Source organism: Tupaia chinensis, unplaced genomic scaffold (genome assembly GCF_000334495.1).
Source record: "Tupaia chinensis unplaced genomic scaffold, TupChi_1.0 Scaffold000423_1, whole genome shotgun sequence".
In the NCBI taxonomy this organism is placed as follows: Eukaryota; Metazoa; Chordata; class Mammalia; order Scandentia; family Tupaiidae; genus Tupaia; species Tupaia belangeri.
In genome coordinates, this window is record NW_006159928.1 from 6,435,156 (window position 1) to 6,456,975 (window position 21,820).

General features: G+C 35.7%; 2 protein-coding genes across 2 annotated transcripts in view; both read right to left on the reverse strand.

Annotated features, from left to right (window-relative positions):
• The window catches only part of LOC114008966 (centrosomal protein of 83 kDa-like), a 37,095-nt gene extending 21,905 nt beyond the window's left edge, over positions 1–15,190 (reverse strand). Inside the window, exons 1-6 of the mRNA XM_027774311.1 lie at positions 15,169–15,190; positions 14,712–14,856; positions 14,454–14,603; positions 13,155–13,214; positions 12,897–13,046; positions 2,223–2,298 (exon numbers count right to left, since the gene is read on the reverse strand). Of these exons, the coding sequence (XP_027630112.1) occupies positions 2,223–2,298; positions 12,897–13,046; positions 13,155–13,214; positions 14,454–14,603; positions 14,712–14,856; positions 15,169–15,190 (603 nt within the window). The remainder of the gene's footprint in view (positions 1–2,222; positions 2,299–12,896; positions 13,047–13,154; positions 13,215–14,453; positions 14,604–14,711; positions 14,857–15,168) is intronic.
• A 1,616-nt stretch (positions 15,191–16,806) lies between these two features.
• Positions 16,807–21,820, reverse strand: part of LOC102483267 (centrosomal protein of 83 kDa) — an 84,101-nt gene continuing 79,087 nt past the window's right edge. Inside the window, exon 8 of the mRNA XM_027774340.1 lies at positions 16,807–16,932. Coding sequence (XP_027630141.1) covers positions 16,807–16,932 — 126 coding nt within the window. The remainder of the gene's footprint in view (positions 16,933–21,820) is intronic.

Sequence of the window (21,820 nt, forward strand, 5' to 3'; positions counted from 1 at the left end):
CATTCCTGTTTTAACCTCTCCACCATTTCCTTCAGAATTTGGTTTGAATTCAGCAAGTCATTCTCTGACTGTGCAAGTGAGGTCACTTGGATCTGCAAATTATTGATTTGCTTAAAAGAAGAGAAAACTTTATCAGGTCACGAACCATATGCAGTAAGGCATAGAGAAGAGGAGCTAGGAAGATCCCTCACAAACACCTCACGCCAACAGTATGCCCTAGAAGATGTCCTCTAGGGTCATTTCTTCTAACCAGAGACTACCAAGAACATATTCCTCAGTCACTGAGTTTCCCCTCTTCTTCCCAAATTAAACAGGCCAGAGAAGGTACTGGGTATGGGGAAAAGGATATCAGGAGGTGAGCAGGGAGATGAGAAAAGAGAATATAGTAAGAGTGAGCATCCAAAGAAAGAACAGATTTTGCAGGTTACATGCAAAAGCAGCTAAAGAAATGGGTTCTCCATCTCCCCCACCCCTAACCCAGGGATCAACAACCTTTTGGAGAGTTCTGCTCTCTGACCAGGCAGGAATTATTCACTGTAAATATGGGAAAGACCACTCTCACATTGAAGGTTTCCAAGCATTGTCTATGTCTAATGTTAGGACATTAAAGAAGATGCTCCAAGAAATCTAGTAAGGGCTAAGGATCCTTGGTCTCTAGAACCATTTATCAAACAGCATAATGTCATCTCACACTTTTTCTCAACCCAGTTTACCTTCATCTCAGAGTACTTTTTCTTATGAAAATTAGCTAACTATCTAGTTACAGATTTAACAGGCTAGAAAGACTAGAACTGCTTCTAAATTATATCCAAATAATCTTCATTTGGAACAGTTACATCTACTTCTCCCACAAGTCATTTTTCCAAGAATAAAAATAAGTCTTTATTTCCTCTTTTACTTTCTTTTACCTCTCTTAGCCATTCTCTGAGACATTTCAGAGCAAATAGAGTCAAGAGACAGGGATCAAAAGAATCTGTTACAAGATTCAAGGGTGAAAAGTTTCTTTATGCAACAGATTAATAAATGGGAAATAATCCTATCACTTCCTGAAGGCAGTAAAACCAAATGAGGAGGATTCTATATGTTCACAGAGCCATTATTAGCAGAATAAAATATAATTATGTATCTTGGCTTTCTATTTGAGAATGAATTCCTCCATGTAGAATTCTTCATTCTTTTATGTTTGATTGGAGTGACAATTATCACACTTGGTAATACAGCTGCCTGAGCAAGGAAACTTTAAAGCTTAATACCATCCACAGCCATAGGATGGCAGAAAGCCCAATACAAGGATACCAGATCACTTCTCTCCAGGCATCAAACATTATGCCCTCCTTGTTAAAACTTAGAAACCATAACTGCACATGCAAAGCAGTACCAGCTGTAGGCAAGCATAAATCCTAAAAATGGGATCCTCACTCTTTCATAAAGTAAAGGAGAAAAAACATTTTAAACAAAAAAGAAAACAGAATTTAGAAAGGAATATTCTGCCATGTTTTTGCCTAACCTTATATACATCTTTTCTGAACTCAAATAACTTTAATTAAAATATAAATTTCCTTCTGTAAGTACAACTCTTGGATTTCACAGGGATATAGCAAGAAATGTCTTATGGAATAAATGTAAAACTTACAAGTTAATCACACAAGTAACTTAAAACCCAAATGGATCTTTCTAACTAATTCTTTAAATTCAGAGTATCACAATATTGTCCTTTGAACTATAATTTTTAAAAAAATCATCATGGGTCACAGCATAAATATCTTAGGAAAGACAGTGGTTAGAGAGCCAGCCCTATAGTCTAGTGGTTAAAAGCACTAGATCCCACATGGTTGACTGAAGTCTGAATTCTAGCCCCAGAGGCTTAAAACACATGCCAGGTATGTATGCGTGCATGCCCCAAATCCCAACAGGATGGAGAAATGAAGAGGGGATTATAGCTTCACTGGGGGATGATTCCCCCTCCCACACACACACACTCACCACCCCCCCATTTCTCCGGCTATTTAAAAAGAAATGAAAAACAGCAACTAGAAAAAGTAGTTTAATAAAATTAAAGTACAGAGGTTTAATCATTTTATCTTTATATTAAAACCTTATCAATATATTATCAATCATGGTGATTAGCTTTTCAGAGTACTAATAAGCAAAATTCCTATAAATAGGCAAAACACAGATTTAAAGAAACATTTAAAAAGGCAAAATATTTGGTAAAATCATACCTGTTTCAGGTCAGAATTCTCATTTTTTTCCTTCTCTGCATTTTCAATATTCACAATTTGCTGTTGAAATTTTAACCTAAAAATCGGAACCCAACAAAACACATAATTAAGAATCCATATTTCACTTACTTCATTGCATCAGACAATCATTTTACTGAGTGCCTGTTTAACACCTGGCACTGTGCTATACACAACCATAAAGACTTGGACTTCAGGCAGCTAGGTTTTGTTCACATATGACTAAAATGTAACACAAATTGCTACTTCTGGAACAGGAAAATCTAAAAACTATAAGCACAAAGAGGATAAGAACGTAAGCTCATCCAGGAAGACTGAGACTACTACATAATAATCTGGCGGGTTAAAAAAACCCTTCATGAATACATTTATTCTATGAGTGACAGTGAGTGTGTGTGTGAGAAAGAGAGAGAGAAGGAGAGATAATAGCTCAACATGGTCCTGATGCTGTGATTCACCCCCAGTTTCAACCAGCCCCAGATGATGGGAATCCACAGGCCCAGGGTACAGGTCTCCAGATATAAACCAGCAACCTTCCCATATGGATCTACCTTTCAGAGCACTGTACTTTACTGCTGTACTACCATCCAGCCCCCCAAATTATAAGAAAAATAGGGAACAGCCTGAATAAGTAGTCTTCAGTGGAAAACTATACAATGTGTTGCTAAGGCATCAGAATGTAGTCCACTTTAGGAGAAACCATCTTACATCCACACTATTTTATAATTTATAAAATGTTTTCCTGGCTGGACCTAGTAGTTAAGGGATACTGGATACCAAATGGCTGACCATGGTTTGAATCCCGGCCAGTGATCTAAAAGATAAACTAGATGCATGTGCATGTGTGCCTGGAGTCTCGACAGGATGAAGAGAAGAAGAGGGGATTTTGGCGTGGCTGTGCCCCACTAGGGGTGCTTTCTTCCTTTCCATCTGTCAAGCACATGTGCTCTTTGTTAACTTAAAAAAAATTTAAAAAAGAAAGAAAAAGAAATTCTTTCATATATACTGCTATTTTGCTTTCACTCTACAAGGTTACAGATTTAAACGAAAACTATCTAATATAGGATATCACACTGTATTCTATAAAATATTTTACGGTATTTTCACCTCTGAGATAAATATTCATGCAATTTACAACCCCTTCAAAGGGAATAATATATCCTCAACTAGAGTCTTAAAATTCAAAACATGTCTGGCAACCAAATGACTAACCTCATAAGGAAGATTTTATACCGATTAGGCTTGGCAGGGGGGCCCCTCAGTCTCCCTGTTTTTAAAATTCTCCACTGTCCAGCAATGCTTACACAGTGGTAATACAATGCTCCACAACACTGAAGCTATAAGGAAAGGCTACAGACTTGCATCATGAAACGTCTTTGCACTTGCCAGGTGCAGGCAGGCCTATGATTCCAGCTAGCTGAGGCTGGGGGTGGATCATGATGTGAAGACTCTGTTAAGGGTTGCCTGTGTCTCTTGCACATAGAAGACATCAATAAACTTTTAAAAATTTCTTCAATTATCTCAAATATAATCTGTTTGTCAGTTACTACTTATAATGTGGCATTATAATGTATCTTATCTGCTTAATTAGAATGTGCTTATTGGGATCACAACACTCTCAAGAACCTAGAACTATGCTTCAAATACAGTAAGAATTCAGTATTCATTGAGGCTAGATGAGGGTGGCGGCACAGTGGTAAAATGCAACACTATGCAAGGCAATCCCACAAGAGAAGATTCCCAGTTCAAGTCCAGAGACTTGAGTCCTCTAGACACACATTTAGCCATGATTTGAGGTTGGCTGAAACTGGGGGCAAATCATGGTGTCAAGAGCTCACTGACGATTCTCTCTCTCTCTCGTGGAGGAAATAAATGAATTTAAGAAAATATGTCTGGGGCTGGCTTGTGGGGTGGTAGTTGAGGTATTGGACTCCCATTTGGCAGACCACAGTTTGAGTCCAGGACCTGCCAGCCTACTTTCTCGCTTTCTCTCATTCTCTAGTCAAATGAAAATAAATGAATAAATTAAATTAAATAAATAATTCTTTAAGGGAAAAAAAAAGAACCTAGAACTATGCTTCAAATACAGTAAGAATTCAGTATTCATTGAGGCTAGATGAGGGTGGCGGCACAGTGGTAAAATGCAACACTATGCAAGGCAATCCCACAAGAGAAGATTCCCAGTTCAAGTCCAGAGACTTGAGTCCTCTAGACACACATTTAGCCATGATTTGAGGTTGGCTGAAACTGGGGGCAAATCATGGTGTCAAGAGCTCACTGACGATTCTCTCTCTCTCTCGTGGAGGAAATAAATGAATTTAAGAAAATATGTCTGGGGCTGGCTTGTGGGGTGGTAGTTGAGGTATTGGACTCCCATTTGGCAGACCACAGTTTGAGTCCAGGACCTGCCAGCCTACTTTCTCGCTTTCTCTCATTCTCTAGTCAAATGAAAATAAATGAATAAATTAAATTAAATAAATAATTCTTTAAGGGAAAAAAAAAAGAAAATATGTTCGTTGATAGACTGGATGAGCCAGCCCAAGTCCTGGATTACATTTTAAGACTAAGATAACTGGACAACATACATGAAAGAAACCTGAAGATCTGATCTATTGCTTCCCGAGGTGTCTACATACAAATGCCAGAATCAGTGGGTCAAAAAGCACCTCCTTTTATTCCTTTGTCAGTCAATACAGTTGTACTTTTATCTCATAATTCTAGCTATATTAGATTCTCAAATTTGTTGTATATGTCTTTCAGTAAATATTTATAGATGATGATAACTTGGTGTTTTTAGGTTACTGAGTTGATAAAGGTTTCTTTCTATAAAAGTATGACGATGAAAATAGCGAAAGAATACTGTGGATCCTAGCTCAGGTCTAGAGTTAGAAAACTTAGGCCCCAAATATATCCTGGCTCAGGTTGAGAATTTAGATATACTTGACAGATTAACAAAAACAGGATCCAGTTAAGAAAGTATCCACGGCCTGAATTTTTTTCTAAATGAGTTAAATACATATGACAAAAAACAACTGAACTCTATATACAAGAACTGAGTAGGACCAGCAGTTGGCATAATGGCTATGTCACTGGACTCCCATGTAGATGACTGCAGTTCAAGTCCCGGACCCAGTGGCTTAAACTCACAGTGCTGGGTGCATGTGCATGCATGCCTAAGATCCCGAGAGAATGGAGGAGAGGGGACAGTGGCATGGCCATCTCCCTGGGGGTGGGGGGGGGAGATGGTGGTGGTGGTGATTTCTTGCTTTCTGTCTCTTTCTCGCAAGTGCACGTGCCCTGTAGCAAAAAAAAAAATAAAAACAAAAAACAAACCCTCTCCACCCCTCCCCCCCAAAAAAAGAATTGAGTAAAGAAAGATACCAGTAGTAAAGAGTATCTGAGTATTATTGAAATATAAAAGGAATTAGAATATCGTTATGGTGGTTTATAAGAGATAGTATACAATAATCAGTTCACTTTGCTGAAGCAACACTGTGATAGAATATAAAATGATGGGGCCAGCAAATGATGTAGTGGTTACATTGCTGAACTCCCATATGGCTGACCACGGTTCAAGTCTCTGACCTGGTGGCTTGAAACTCATGGCAGGCACATGTGCATGCATGCTCAAGATCTCAGGAGAATGGACGAGAGAGACTGGAGCATGGACATCTCTCCTGGGAGGTGATTTCTCACTTTCCCTCTCTTTCACTCTCTGTCTGTCTGTCTCTCCGGCAAACACATATCCCCTAAGGAAAAAACCTCTACAAACAAACAAACAAATAAATAAATAAATAAAATTGATATGAGATATTTTTAAAGGAGAAAATTAGACAATGAGTTGGGGCTGGCAGGTGGCATGGTGGTTAAGGCCTCTGGACTCCCACATAGTTGACCATGGTTCAAGTTCCAGACCTGGCAGCTTGATTTCTCATTTTCTCTCTCTCTCATCTCTTTCTGGTCAAATTAAAAAATAAATAAATGGATAAATAAAGTTAAATAAAGTAATCCTTTAAAAAATTAGACAATAACTTTAATCATTACTTTTAGGATTTTAAAAGAGAATGAAATTTAACATTAATAAAATTAATTCTAATAGTCATCATGTTTTAGGAATAAGATCAATAGTCTTATGTCTCAATAACAAAAGAGTTTTAAAAAGGTAGACAGTGTTTCAAAGACAGTGCTACAGATTTAGGAATAAAGGGAGGCTGTTTTTTTCTTTGAAAAAAAATTTTTTATTATTACTTTTTAATTTGCTATAGGTCACATGTACTCACCAGAGAGAGAAAAAGAAAGAGATAGAGGAAGTGAGAAAGCAAGCTGCCAGATCTGGGACTCAAACCACAGTCAGCCATGTGGGAGTCCAAAGCCTTAACCATCATGTCATCTGCCGGTCCCTGGGGTATCTCTTTTAATTACAATGTTTTAAATATCCAAGTTGTGTCAAAACAAGACAAATGAAAATAAATCTTATAACAGAAGTACAAGGACAGAAGAAAATACAATTAATTTTCATTAGGAGATCAGTAATGGCTATGTAAAAGAGATGTAATTTAAACCAGACCTAGAAGGCAAAGAAAGAGCCTGAGATAGGGAAATAAGAGACATAGGTGAAGAAGTGTGCAAATAATGAAGACAGACCTCTAAAAAACAAAGGAGATGGGATTAAGAGCACCAAAGTGTTAGAAATAAAGGGAAAAAGGATATTTTTACTAAAATAGAAAGGGAGGAGGAAGGAATGAAGATACAGGAATTCTAAGAAAGTGATAAGTTGAAAGAATTCATGTCCAGGACTCTTAGCTCATGTACAAGTGAGAAAACAATTGAACAGTGTTTCAAAAAATTAATGCCCAATATTATCTTATACATATAAAAATTCATATAAAGTGGTCATTAAAATCTAAATGTAAAACCAAAATCTTTTTTCTTTACAAGAAGGCATAAGAGATATCTTTGTTAATAGAGGATTAAGCAAAGACTTCTTAAAGAGAACACATACACACAAAAATTGATAAAGTAAATTTCATCAAAATAAAAAAACTTATGGGGGCCAGCAGGTGGCATGGTGGTTAAAGGACTGGCCTGCCACATGGTTCAAGACCATGGTTCAAGTCCCAGCCAGGTGGCTTGAAACTCATGTCAGGTGCATGTGTGGGCATGCCCAAAATCCCAGGAGGGGAATAGAGAAGGGATTATGGTGTGGCCACACACATCTCATGGTGAGTGATTTCTCATTTCCCCTTTCACTGTCTTTCTCTTGTCTCTGCAGGAAACATATGTGTCCTTTATGGACAAAAAAAACCAAGAAAAGTAAATAAATAAAAATTTAAATACTTCTGCTTTCAGTTAAACACAACCAGGTTAAACACACACACACACACGCACGCACACAGACTGGAAGAAAGATATCTGTAAAATATGGATTTAACAAAGGTCTTGTATCTCAAACACATAAATACAGCTTGATAAAAAGATAACTTCTCAATTTAAAAAATAGGCAAAATATTTTAACAGACATTTCACAGAAGTAAAGTAGCCTGTAAGCACCTGAAAAGATGTTGTTCAATGGCCCTAGTTATCAGAGAAAATCAAATTAAGAGCATCATGATATCTATTAGAATTATTAAGTTAAAGGACCAGAAATAACAAATGTCAGTAAGGATGTAGAACAAATGGAACATTCATATGGTGTTGCTACTAAGAAGAAAAATAGCACATCCACTTTGGAAAACAGTATTGGTATATGTTATAAAATTAGACATATGCTTCCCATTTAACTCAGCAATCTCATTCCTAGGTTCTAACCAGGAGAAATAAAAACATATATCAACATAATGATTTGTACATAAGTGTTCACAGCAGCATTATTCATAATAGCCACAAAATAAAAACAACCCAAATATTGTCCACCAACAAAAGAATAATTAAACCAATCTTATTACAGTCATATAATGGAATACTTATCAGGAATAAAAAGAAATGAACTACTGGTATATACAACAACATAGATAAATAAGGGGTTATCCAAGTCTGAGGATAAGTGGAAGAGATCAACTACAAAGTGACACAGGGAAACTTTTAGGGTGATTAAACAGTTCTACATTTTAATTGTAGGGATGCTTATACAACTACATATAGTCACCCAAATTAACCAAGCTGTACATTATTTAATTGGGTGAATTTTATTTCACATGAGTTAAACACTGATAAAACTGTACACTTTTTAATGGCAAAAAAAAAAAAAACACACAAAGTAAAAGCAGAAATGAGGCAGAAAACAGAAAAAATAGTTGATCTAATAAATTAAAATCCTAATTTTTAAAGATATACTAAACTGTATACTTTCAAGTGGTTAAAATGATACATTTTGTTATGTATATTTTACCACAATAATATATATATAGAGATATATGTAGTTATACATATATCTATATATATATACACACACATACACGCACACACACTAAAACCAAGACAAGAGCTGGCCTTGGAGCATAGTGGTTAAGGGAGCCAGAACCCACAAGGCTGGCCACATTTGAATCCTGGTACCTGAAACTCAGAAAACATATTGGGTACGTGTGTATGCATGCCCAAAACCTGACAGGATGGAGAAATGTAGGAAAAGGGGTTTGGGGTGACTGCGCTCTACTGGGGGGTGGGTATTTGCTTTCTCTTTCTTTCTGGTAAGTGTACATGCCCTCTAGCAACAAAATTTTCAAAAAAAAACTATTAAGAACATAATAAAAAATGAAATAAAAAAAGCACTACTTGGTCTGATTAAGAAAGAAAGGAAGAAAGAACATGTACAAAGTAAGAAATAACAGAGGGAAAACAAATATTGAAAAAGAAGAAATTTAAAAACAAAAACTTTTATAGACCGCTATACATTTCATGTAAAAAGAATAATTTCTTGGGAACCAGCAGGTAGCGTAATGGCTATGTCGCTGGACTCCCACAGAGTCGACCACGGTTCGTGTCCTGGACCCGGTAGCTTAAAACTCACGCCGGGCGCGTGTGCGTGCGTGCGTGCCCAAGATCCCGAGAGGAGAATGGAGGAGAAGGCATTGCGGCGTGACCATCCCCCCTGGGGGGTGATTTCTTGCTTTCTGTCTCTATGTCTCTGTCTGTCTGGCGAGCGCACGCGCCCTATAGCGAAAACCTCTCCAAAAAAAAAGTAAGAAAAAAAAAAGAATAATTTCTTTAAAAATATACATTATCAAAATTGATCACATTAGAGATAGAGCTTAAAAAGATGATTTCTATAGAAGTCACGTTTTAATCCAACTTTTGAAAACCAAAGGCAAAAAGAAACTCTTGAAGGCAGCTAAGGAGAAGCAACTCATCATATACAAGGGATATCAATAAGACTATCAACAGAATCTCATCAGAAACTCTGAAAGTCAGAGGTAGTGGGCAGATACAAGGAGACTTCAGAAAGCTACAGAAAGAAGAAATTAAAGTATAAGTTTATTTTGGTACAAAAATTTTGAAATCTATGCATAGCTTCTTAATATGTATTTTCCTTCATATATTCAAGTGCTAAAAGAAAGAGGTTGTCAACCAAAATTCCTGTATTTGACAAAAGCCCTTCAAAAGTGTGTAAGAGCCTAATTGCTATGGTGTAGCAGTAATGCAAGTGCCATACCAGGCTGGAAGCTACATAACCAATTGTGAGTTCAAATCTCCAGTATGGCCTAGAAACATGCTGGGTGTGGGCAACCCAGAATCCTGAGAAGCCAGAGGGCTAGTTTAAGGAGATTACAACATAACAAGACCAGGTCAAGGGCATACCACCACCCCCTTTGCATGCACATATATGGATGTATACACTCTTTTTTTAAAAAAAGAAAACAGTAAGAAATTAATACATTCCCAGATAAACAAATGCTAATGGAGTTCATTCCCACTAAATCTGCCCTGCAAGGACTGGGAGGGAGGGAGTCCAATAGGACAAAATGAAAGGACATTAGACAGTAACTTAAATCTGTATGCAAAATTCAGATCTTAATAAAGGAAAATATATGGGCAATTACAAATGTTAACATTATTGTAACAATGGACTGTCACCCCACTCTGCTTTCTACATGATTTAAGAGACATAATTTTTATAAAATTAGTCTAAAAATTAATACTATTGTAACTTTAGTTTATAACTCAGTATTTTATTTTCTATACAATCTAACAAACCAATACATTTAAAATAATTATTAGTTTATGTTTTGGAGCATGCAATGTACAAAGCTGTAATACTGTGGCATCAACAAAAGAAAATAGTAGGGACAGAGTTAAAAATGAGCAGAGGTTTTTTTTGTTTGTTTTTTTGTATGTCACTGAAGTTAAGCTGGTATACAGCTATAAAATATACACAAGAGGAAATAAAAAGGGATTTAAATGTTTCTCTACAAAATAAAACAAAATAAAAGCAACTCAACACAAAAGATGACAGAAATGTAATCAGAGACAAAAAAAGTTTTAATACACATAGAAAACAGATACCAAAATGACAAAAGTCCTTCTTTCTCAGTAATTAATTTAAATGTAAATGGATAAAAATCTCTAATAAAAGGTCATTGACTGGAAGGATAGGTTAAGAAAACACACACACACACACACACACACACACACCAAATCCTACTATATACTATCTATAAAGACATTCACTTTAGATCCAAAGATATAAATGACCTGAAAGTGAAAGGATGGAAATGAATATCCTATGCAAATAGTAACTAAAAGTGAGCAGAGGCAGACACATTAGTATCAGATAAAACAGAGTTTGAATCAAAAAGATTACAAGAGATAAAGAAGGGCATTATAATATAAAAAGGTTCAACAGAGCAAGAAGACACAACAATTATAAGCATTTATACACTTAACAATATACCATCAAAATACAAACAGCAGAAATTAACAGAACTTAAAGGAAAAATTAACAGTCATAAAAGGCAGGCTTCAATATTCTACTCTCAATAATGCAGAGAACAACCAGGCAGAAGATGAGTAGGAAAAGAGAAAGAAGATAGATTTAAACTACACAATAAACCAACTAGATCTGGCAGATATATACAGAATACTCAACAACAGCACACATGTTCATCTAAAAAGCATATGGAACATACCCCAGGAAAACCATATGTCAGGCCATAACTTAAATCTCAACAAATTTAAAAAGAAGTATCATACAAAACATGTTCTCTGATGACAGTAAGATCAATTAGAAACCAGTAACAAAAGAAAACCTGAAATATTTACAAATTCGTGGGGAAAAGAAAACACACTCTTAACCAACAAATAGTTCAAAGAAGAAATCACAAAGGAGATTAGAATATACTTAGAAATGAATGAAAACAAACACATAACATACCAAAATTACAAGATGCAGTCAAAGCAGTGCTAAGAGGCAATTTTTAGCTATATTTTAAAATAAGTAAAGAGTCATATGATGACATAGCAGTTAAACATGATGCACTGTTAGGCAATTCCATACAGGAAAGTTCCCAGTTCACATCTGGAGACATCCCTATGAATGCTGATGACATATGTGCCTGTGATCTGGGGCTGGCTGAAGGCTGGGGTGAACTATAGCATCAAGACCCTGTTTGTGGTACTGTCTCTTTTTCTCTGTCTCTTGTTCATGAAGAAAATAAGCAGATGTTTGTTTGTTTTTTAAGTATTCTATGAGAAGCTATAAAATAACTAGAAATTATAGAGGGGGGCCAGCTACAAGAGGTAAGGAGTTCCTTAAGAGAAGCCCAGTCATGCGGACAAGCAGGTGGCGTGGTGGTTAAGACACTGGACAAACCCACATGGCCGACCACAGTTCAAGTCCTGAACCTAGTGGCTTGCTTTCTTGCTTTCTGTCTCTCTGTAGTCAAATTGAAATAAATGAATGAATGAATAAAAATAAAATAAATAATTTTTTAAAAAGAGCCCAGTCAGCCTCAAATACATAAAGTACCTAAGATCCAATGGAATGGAGGACTGGAGGAAGGGATTGTGGTATGACCAGATCCCTGTTACTCTCTCCCTCCCATCCTTTCTCTCTCTTACCCTCATATGCATGTATATGTGCTCTATCATGAATAAAGAAAAATAAATTACAGAGGGAAAAATGGTAATTTTGTAGTGAAAAAAATCTCAGCTATCACCTTGACCAAATAATCAAGGTTAACATCACCAGTTATGGAGACAAATCATGCACCTCCAGCTGTGACCCACAGAGGACACATGACTTTGGTATTATTTGCAATAAAAATAAACAACCTGAATTTAATCAAGAATATAATGCAAACCCAAATTGAGAGATTCTACAAAATAGAATCAAGTATTAACATGTTCCAGGTTAAAGTACACTAAGAAAAGGCAATATATGATCCCAGATCAGATGTGAACCTGAAAAAGGATTATCAGTAGGACAACAAAAACAAAAATGTGAATAAAGTCAAGAGGTTTGATAGTAGTAATGTTAATTTGATTTCCTAACTGTATTAATGTCAACTTCTTAGTCTTGATTATTGTAATATGGTTATATAAGATGCTAATATTTGGGGATCAGGGTGAAGGACACAGAACTCTATTATTCTTACATGATTTTGTTAACTCTGAAATCATTTCAAAATGAAAAAAAAATTTAAATATATATGGATATATAACCTAATACTCTGAAGTTCCCTTCTGGCCGACTCTTCTGCCATCTGTGAGGCCCGCAATTTCTCTTCACACTGATCCTTTTCAGATTGCCTCCAGACATCACGTTCCACTTTCATTTTCTCTAAATCTGCTAATCTGTTCTCAAGTTCTAGCCTAAAACAACAGATGATAATTATGTTATAAGAACTACAATAAAGATGATACAAAAGCAAAACATTTTCATTCCAAGGAGCCTTAACATAAACCAAGGTAATTACTTACTTTTCATCTTGTAATACTACAAGTTTTTGATAACCTTCTTCCTTGGCTGCTTGTACTTTACTAGAGGCAATTTTTAGCTATATTTTAAAATAAGTAAAGAGTCATATGATGACATAGCAGTTAAACATGATGCACTGTTAGGCAATTCCATACAGGAAAGTTCCCAGTTCACATCTGGAGACATCCCTATGAATGCTGATGACATATGTGCCTGTGATCTGGGGCTGGCTGAAGGCTGGGGTGAACTATAGCATCAAGACCCTGTTTGTGGTACTGTCTCTTTTTCTCTGTCTCTTGTTCATGAAGAAAATAAGCAGATGTTTGTTTGTTTTTTAAGTATTCTATGAGAAGCTATAAAATCACTAGAATTTCTTTAAGAATGAAATAAAAGAAAAGTAACCATTAAAAGGACAAGCAGGTGGCGTGGTGGTTAAGACACTGGACAAACCCACATGGCCGACCATAGTTCAAGTCCTGGACCTAGTGGCTTGCTTTCTTGCTTTCTGTCTCTCTGTAGTCAAATTGAAATAAATGAATGAATGAATAAAAATAAAATAAATAATTTTTTAAAAAGAGCCCAGTCAGCCTCAAATACATAAAGTACCTAAGATCCAATGGAATGGAGGACTGGAGGAAGGGATTGTGGTATGACCAGATCCCTGTTACTATCTCCCTCCCATCCTTTCTCTCTCTTACCCTCATATGCATGTATATGTGCTCTATCATGAATAAAGAAAAATAAATTACAGAGGGAAAAATGGTAATTTTGTAGTGAAAAAAATCTCAGCTATCACCTTGACCAAATAATCAAGGTTAACATCACCAGTTATGGAGACAAATCATGCACCTCCAGCTGTGACCCACAGAGGACACATGACTTTGGTATTATTTGCAATAAAAATAAACAACCTGAATTTAATCAAGAATATAATGCAAACCCAAATTGAGAGATTCTACAAAATAGAATCAAGTATTAACATGTTCCAGGTTAAAGTACACTAAGAAAAGGCAATATATGATCCCAGATCAGATGTGAACCTGAAAAAGGATTATCAGTAGGACAACAAAAACAAAAATGTGAATAAAGTCAAGAGGTTTGATAGTAGTAATGTTAATTTGATTTCCTAACTGTATTAATGTCAACTTCTTAGTCTTGATTATTGTAATATGGTTATATAAGATGCTAATATTTGGGGATCAGGGTGAAGGACACAGAACTCTATTATTCTTACATGATTTTGTTAACTCTGAAATCATTTCAAAATGAAAAAAAAATTTAAATATATATGGATATATAACCTAATACTCTGAAGTTCCCTTCTGGCCGACTCTTCTGCCATCTGTGAGGCCCGCAATTTCTCTTCACACTGATCCTTTTCAGATTGCCTCCAGACATCACGTTCCACTTTCATTTTCTCTAAATCTGCTAATCTGTTCTCAAGTTCTAGCCTAAAACAACAGATGATAATTATGTTATAAGAACTACAATAAAGATGATACAAAAGCAAAACATTTTCATTCCAAGGAGCCTTAACATAAACCAAGGTAATTACTTACTTTTCATCTTGTAATACTACAAGTTTTTGATAACCTTCTTCCTTGGCTGCTTGTACTTTACGTATTAATTCACGATCCTTTTCTACTAAGAGCACTTTGTGGTGTTCAATAGCTGATTTAAGAATTTCATTGTCTGACTGTAATCCTATTATTTTTTTAAGAAGAAAAATATACTATATTTAATGTTAAAATGAAAAATCACAATTAACAGCAAGTATTTATAAGCTAGTAAAACTATTAAAAGAATGTAGAAATTCCCTCTGGATATGTATTCTCAAAGATCCTTACATTACTGATAAATTTTCTTAATATAAAGCAGACTACTCTTGGAGTTAATTTTTCATTAGTTTAGCACATATACACACACAAATCTTTAATAATAAAAGGCTGGTACTTTCACTCATTTGAATCTTAATAGCTGAGGCAACTAACCTGAATGACATCCAAAGAGGCTTACTTAACTTCACCTCTAAAGGCATGCTGGCATGGTGGTTAAAGGCGCTGGATTCCCACATGGCCGACCGTGGTTCAATTCCTGGACCTGGCGGCTTGCTTTCTCACTCTCTCTCCCTCTCTCTCTCTCACTCTGCCCCTCTCTGGTCAAACTGAAATAAAACAAATAAATAAATAATAAATAAAAAGTTAAATAAAATAATTATTTAAAAAAATAAATAAAAGCACGCTACAGCGTAATTTCCAAAGAGCATCCTAACAAAGCTAGCCTCTAACAAAAGGAATAAAGTCACAAAACCCTTCAAAATCTAAGTCTAGTAAAACTGCTAGATTTCTATCAAAAAATATATGTAAATAATAAGGAAACTTTCCTGTCTGTCCAATGAATTAAGAAAATATTCTTTGTTACCACAAAGTGGAATAACTAAAGTAAATTTCTTTTTTGACGTAAGGAATATGCACTCATCAGAGAGAGACAGAGAGGGAGAGTGAAAAGTCATCCCCCAGGGGGGATAGCCTTGCTGCAATTCCTCCTTCTCTAGTTTCCTCTCAGGATTTTGAGCACACACACACACGCACACACACACACATGCATGCACATGTGGCATGATTTTCAAGCCATTGGTCCAGGACTCACACCATGGTCAGCCACATGAGAGTCCAGGGCTTTAACCACGACACCATCTGAATTAATTTCTAATTCAAAATTAAAACAGAATACAGTACTAGATCCCAAACTATTTAAGTTCCTACAAAATTTATTCCCTAATTCTGTAGAAATCCTTGATTCAACATCAAGCAGAAATAGTAAAATTAATCATTCTTCATAAACTTTGTCTGAAACTACAGAGGCCAGTTAAACTACAGACCAACTCAAAGACAGATGCAGGCCAAGGACAGCTTTCTTTTTTTTCTTCCTTTTTTGGAGAGTTTTTTGCTATAGGGTGCATGCGCTCACCAGATAGACAGAAAGCGAGAAATCCCCCCCCAGGGGGATGGCCACACCATAATCCCTTCTCCTCCATTCTCCTCTCAAGATCTTGGGCACACATGCACACACGCCTGGCATGAGTTTAAACCACCGGGTCTGGGACTCGAACAGCAGTCTATTACATGGGAGTCCAGTGACATAGCCACTGCACTAACTGCTGGTCCCCAAGAACAGCTTATTTAAGTACTTAATAAACAATAAAAAGATTTAGATAAGATGAACATTCTAAGACTAAACTGGAGCTTTAAAATAAGTCCACGCTTAAGATTCCAATAACTGGCCTAGGGTATACCTTAAAAAAAAATAGGCCTAGAATCAACCTATCTCAACTTATATTCTTTAGATATAAAATGTCTAGAACTAACAACCACAAAAGCTAAATAGATTTAAAATTGTAAACCTTCTAGGAAGTATGAAATTCCATTCTCAAAGTTTCAATTAATTTATGTAAAAATCATATAACTATGACATAAGCATAAGATTTTTTAAAAATCACACAATGAATGTAACATCAACATAAAAGCAAAAACATTCCATATCTACTCCAGGATTAAAATTCAATTAAACAGAAAATCTGAAAGTGAAAATTCAGGTTGGTGTATCATAATAGTTTGAGTTCATATCTGAAAATAACAGTAAAAGCAGGGGAAATCATATATTACCATCCAGTTCACTTTGAATCTTATTCCTTTCTCTTTCTAGTTCGCTCTTAGCTCTTGCTGCCTCCAATTTGATGTCTGTTATTTCTAGTTTGTTTGAATGTTTAAGTTCTTTTACCTGTTGATAATTATAAACTGAAATTACTATTGAGAGAAAAAGAAAGTATTCTAGGTAGAAGGAACAGAATATGAAGCTATAGTTATATAGGTATAATATCACATAGTCTGCTCTTAAAACAATTAATTAATGTACTATGGGTAGAGAAGAGGGAGCCATGAAATCTATGGAGGAATGGCAGATAATAAACTTTGTATGTCATACAAAGGGATCATTTGTCCTCTCAGCTACTGAAGGGGGCACAATTAACTTTGTTTCGGAAAGTTAACTCTGATTACAAAAGGGCTGCATTATGAAAATGAAAGTAATCAATTAAGAGGCAAGGAATTAATAAATGGATCAAAAAGGAAGAACTAACTGAATTTGGTAACTAAATTATATCCACACATAGACATGGTCATGCACATATAAAAGATCGAGAAGGAACAAGTATAATTTATATAAATCTAATCCTTTATTAGCAAAACCTGATCTTTTAAAGCCATAAGTGAATGTGATTAACTGCCAATACTTTGCATAAAATTAACCCATCACATACCATACTTTTGTCTTCACTGAGGTATCCCTTTAAGACTTAAATCATTCTAGCTCATTACTAGTATTCTGTTACTCAGTAATATATATTGAACACCCATTACTTGTGAGGCACTGTTTTAAGGACTGGGACATAAAAGCAAACAAGAAGGTTTTGTCTTGCCAATTATCTGCACTATTCTCTAACATTTTCCATAGCCCTTCCCTTTGATGAGGTGCTTCTAAAATTAAGTCTATAGTAGTATAATAAAGATTTAATAAATACACATATGAAGGTTATATAAACTTGTGTTCTGACATATTACATGAATGTATAAAACCACGGAATCAAGTAGACAACTACTAATAATCATGCATTCCATAACAAGGTTTTGGTGAACAATGGACCACAAAGATGATGGTGATCCCATCAGGAGCATACAGGCTTTACCGTATAGCCTAAGTGCGGCAGCAGGCTACACTCTCTAGGATTGTGGAAGTATACACTATGATGTCTGTACACAACAAAGTCACCTGACAACACATTCCTCCCAATGTTTCCCTATCATTATGTGACACATGACCATATAAACAAGTCAATATATAAAATGGGAGAAGGTGGGAACAGGAGAGAAAAAGGAAATTTACTTAGAGTTCAAAACTGAAGCTGGAAGTTAGATATAAATCAAGATGAAGTCCTAGCCAAAGAGGTTAGGAGGAAAAATACAGGTGTCTTATTGGAGAAGAGACTTCATCTACGAAGGTCCTAAAAATGTTGCTAGGAATGGTTTCATGTAAAATTCTCACATAAAGGAAGTAAACAGTAAAGTACTGTGCTGCCTTTATACTGTTAACTATAACAAGACATCCTCCGAATTAATTTGTAGATTTTGAAACACCTACATAAAATGGCCACTTGTACTAACACCAATTTTGCATTTTTAAATCTCCCTTCTGAAGATGTGTTCTAAAAAAGAAAATCACATAAAATGATGTTTAACTACATGAAAACAGCTAAAAAACTATATTATAATACTTAAATTTCTGTAAATTGGGTTTTAACTACATTATAATTTCATGGACAGATAGAATTTAAATTATAAATGCTTTTAAAATTTGAAGAAATACAACTATAATGAAACTCCACTCACTATGACAAATGTAATTATAACTTGCTATTATATATGCTCTGCAAAAGGTTAAGAATGACACAGCAGTTCATTAACAAACCACACTGCAGCTGCTTTAAATATGAGGTGGAAAATTAGAACCATCTTATTTCATAGAAAGTTGATTCATGGTAACTTCAAGAAGAACTACAAAATAAAAGTCTATTTCTTATTAATTTAATCCTTAGGTTTACTAAAATGAGAAAATATTTTCAGCTAAACTGTAATGACTGAAAGTGAAAGAACACTGGACAGAAAGTCAAGCAACAAGTGAGGTCCCATTTCAAGTCTACTTTTGCTGTTATTCTCATGGTATACACTTAATGCTATGTAACTATCCCCTCTGCATTTAAATTTACTCATTTAAATCTTTCTTTAGTGCCATATCTCTATAATCCTAAAATAATTATCACACTTAAACTAACAGTAATTGTTAACTTCCTAAAAATACACTACCAGGAATTATGTTATCTATTAAACATAAAAAGCTTACATGAAAATTACCAAATAATGACAAATAGTGCTTTTCTATGAGTGATATGAACAAAATTCCCAATAGACATTATAATAAAGTTTCTTTCTGCCCTTAGACTCTGGTTCTTAATCCTCTATGTAATCAGGTCCCCAAATGCTGGAAAACTCAGAATTTTTTCCAAAATAAAATTCACAATATTAAAATGTTGTATATGGGGGCAGTGGGTACATGGTGGTTAAGGTGCTGGACTCCCACATGGCTGACCACAATTCGAATCCTGGACCTGGTGGCTTGCCCTCACTCTCTCATAAGCACATGTGCCCATACAAATTAAAATAATAATAAATAGACTTCCATCTTCAGACCCCTGGAGTAAGGGATTCTAAGGTAGGGCTCCCCGCCCAGCTGCAGCCCCAGAACTCCCGAGCCAGAGACCCCTATCTCTGTCAGCCAGAGAGATCTAGAATTACAGGTCTGAAAAATTCTAGTATTTTAAGACTCTCTGAGATCCTCCTTTTTACTGAACCACCTGTGAAACAGAAGATACTTTTCTTCATACACCTGAATAGAATAATCCTCCTTGGATCACACTGCTAAACACAACAGGAGAGAGACTTCAGTAGTCTCCAGTCCACAGCAAAAGGGAAACACACTTGCTCCTATTCGAGGAACCATGCTCTTAAAAGGTATTCCAAAGTGAACATATCTCCCAATGGTTAGAAGTAGAAGAAGAGCCTCAGTACTGAATAAAGCAGGAAATATGTCTCCATCAAAGGAACATAGTGACTCCCTTCCATTTCTTAAAAAAAAAAAGACAATGTTACCAAAATGTCCGATAAAGAATTTAGAACATTCATGATGAACAAATTCTATGAGTTGGAACAGAAAAGAGACAATGAACTACAGGAGATGAGAAAGTCCTTACATTATATGAAAGAAGAAATGGACACTCTAAGAAAGAATCAGATGGAACTATTAGAGGTGAAGTCTGTAATACAGGAAATCAAAAACTCTCTCAAACGTATTAAAAGTTGATTAGACCATGCTGAAGATCGAATCTCTGATGTAAAAGATAAAATTTCTGTCCCAGAGAAAACCACCAAATAGAGAAAATAACAAAAAAAAATTAAATAAAATAAGGATAACATACGAGAAATACTAGATTCCATTAGACACCCTAAGGTTAAGGTGCTGGACTCCCACATGGCTGACCACAATTCGAATCCTGGACCTGGTGGCTTGCCCTCACTCTCTCATAAGCACATGTGCCCATACAAATTAAAATAATAATAAATAGACTTCCATCTTCAGACCCCTGGAGTAAGGGATTCTAAGGTAGGGCTCCCCGCCCAGCTGCAGCCCCAGAACTCCCGAGCCAGAGACCCCTATCTCTGTCAGCCAGAGAGATCTAGAATTACAGGTCTGAAAAATTCTAGTATTTTAAGACTCTCTGAGATCCTCCTTTTTACTGAACCACCTGTGAAACAGAAGATACTTTTCTTCATACACCTGAATAGAATAATCCTCCTTGGATCACACTGCTAAACACAACAGGAGAGAGACTTCAGTAGTCTCCAGTCCACAGCAAAAGGGAAACACACTTGCTCCTATTCGAGGAACCATGCTCTTAAAAGGTATTCCAAAGTGAACATATCTCCCAATGGTTAGAAGTAGAAGAAGAGCCTCAGTACTGAATAAAGCAGGAAATATGTCTCCATCAAAGGAACATAGTGACTCCCTTCCATTTCTTAAAAAAAAAAAGACAATGTTACCAAAATGTCCGATAAAGAATTTAGAACATTCATGATGAACAAATTCTATGAGTTGGAACAGAAAAGAGACAATGAACTACAGGAGATGAGAAAGTCCTTACATTATATGAAAGAAGAAATGGACACTCTAAGAAAGAATCAGATGGAACTATTAGAGGTGAAGTCTGTAATACAGGAAATCAAAAACTCTCTCAAACGTATTAAAAGTTGATTAGACCATGCTGAAGATCGAATCTCTGATGTAAAAGATAAAATTTCTGTCCCAGAGAAAACCACCAAATAGAGAAAATAACAAAAAAAAATTAAATAAAATAAGGATAACATACGAGAAATACTAGATTCCATTAGACACCCTAACATCTGAATAATTGATATCCCAAAAGATGAAGAAACTAATAAGGGCATGGAAAACCTATTCCATGAAATCTTGGAAGAAAATTTCCCAAGTCTAGAGAGGCACTCAAACATCCAGACCCAAGAAATTCAAAAGACCCCCAAATAGAATCAACCCCAGAAGATCTTCCCCAAGGCACATCTTAGCCAGACTGGCAAAGATCACAGATAAAGATAAGATACTAAAACTGGCAAGATACTAAAACTGGCAAGACAGAAACGACAAGTGACTTACAAAGGTCACACCATCAGGCTAGCACTGGACTTCTCAACGGAAACAATGCAAGCAAGAAAAGAATGGGAAGATGTATTGAGTGTTCAGAGAGAAACAATTTCAACCAAGATTATTATATCCTGAAAGATTATCCTTCATATGGGAAAAACAGATTAAAATCTTCTCAGACAAACAAAACCTAAAAGAATTTGCCAACACCAGGCCAGCTCTCCAAGAAACCCTGAAGAAAGTACTGTTCCAGGAAAACTAAAGTAATAGCCAGAAAAAAAAAAAAAAAAAAAGGAAAAAAAGGCAACAAAGACAATGGCCAACTTAAACCTCGGGACAAGCC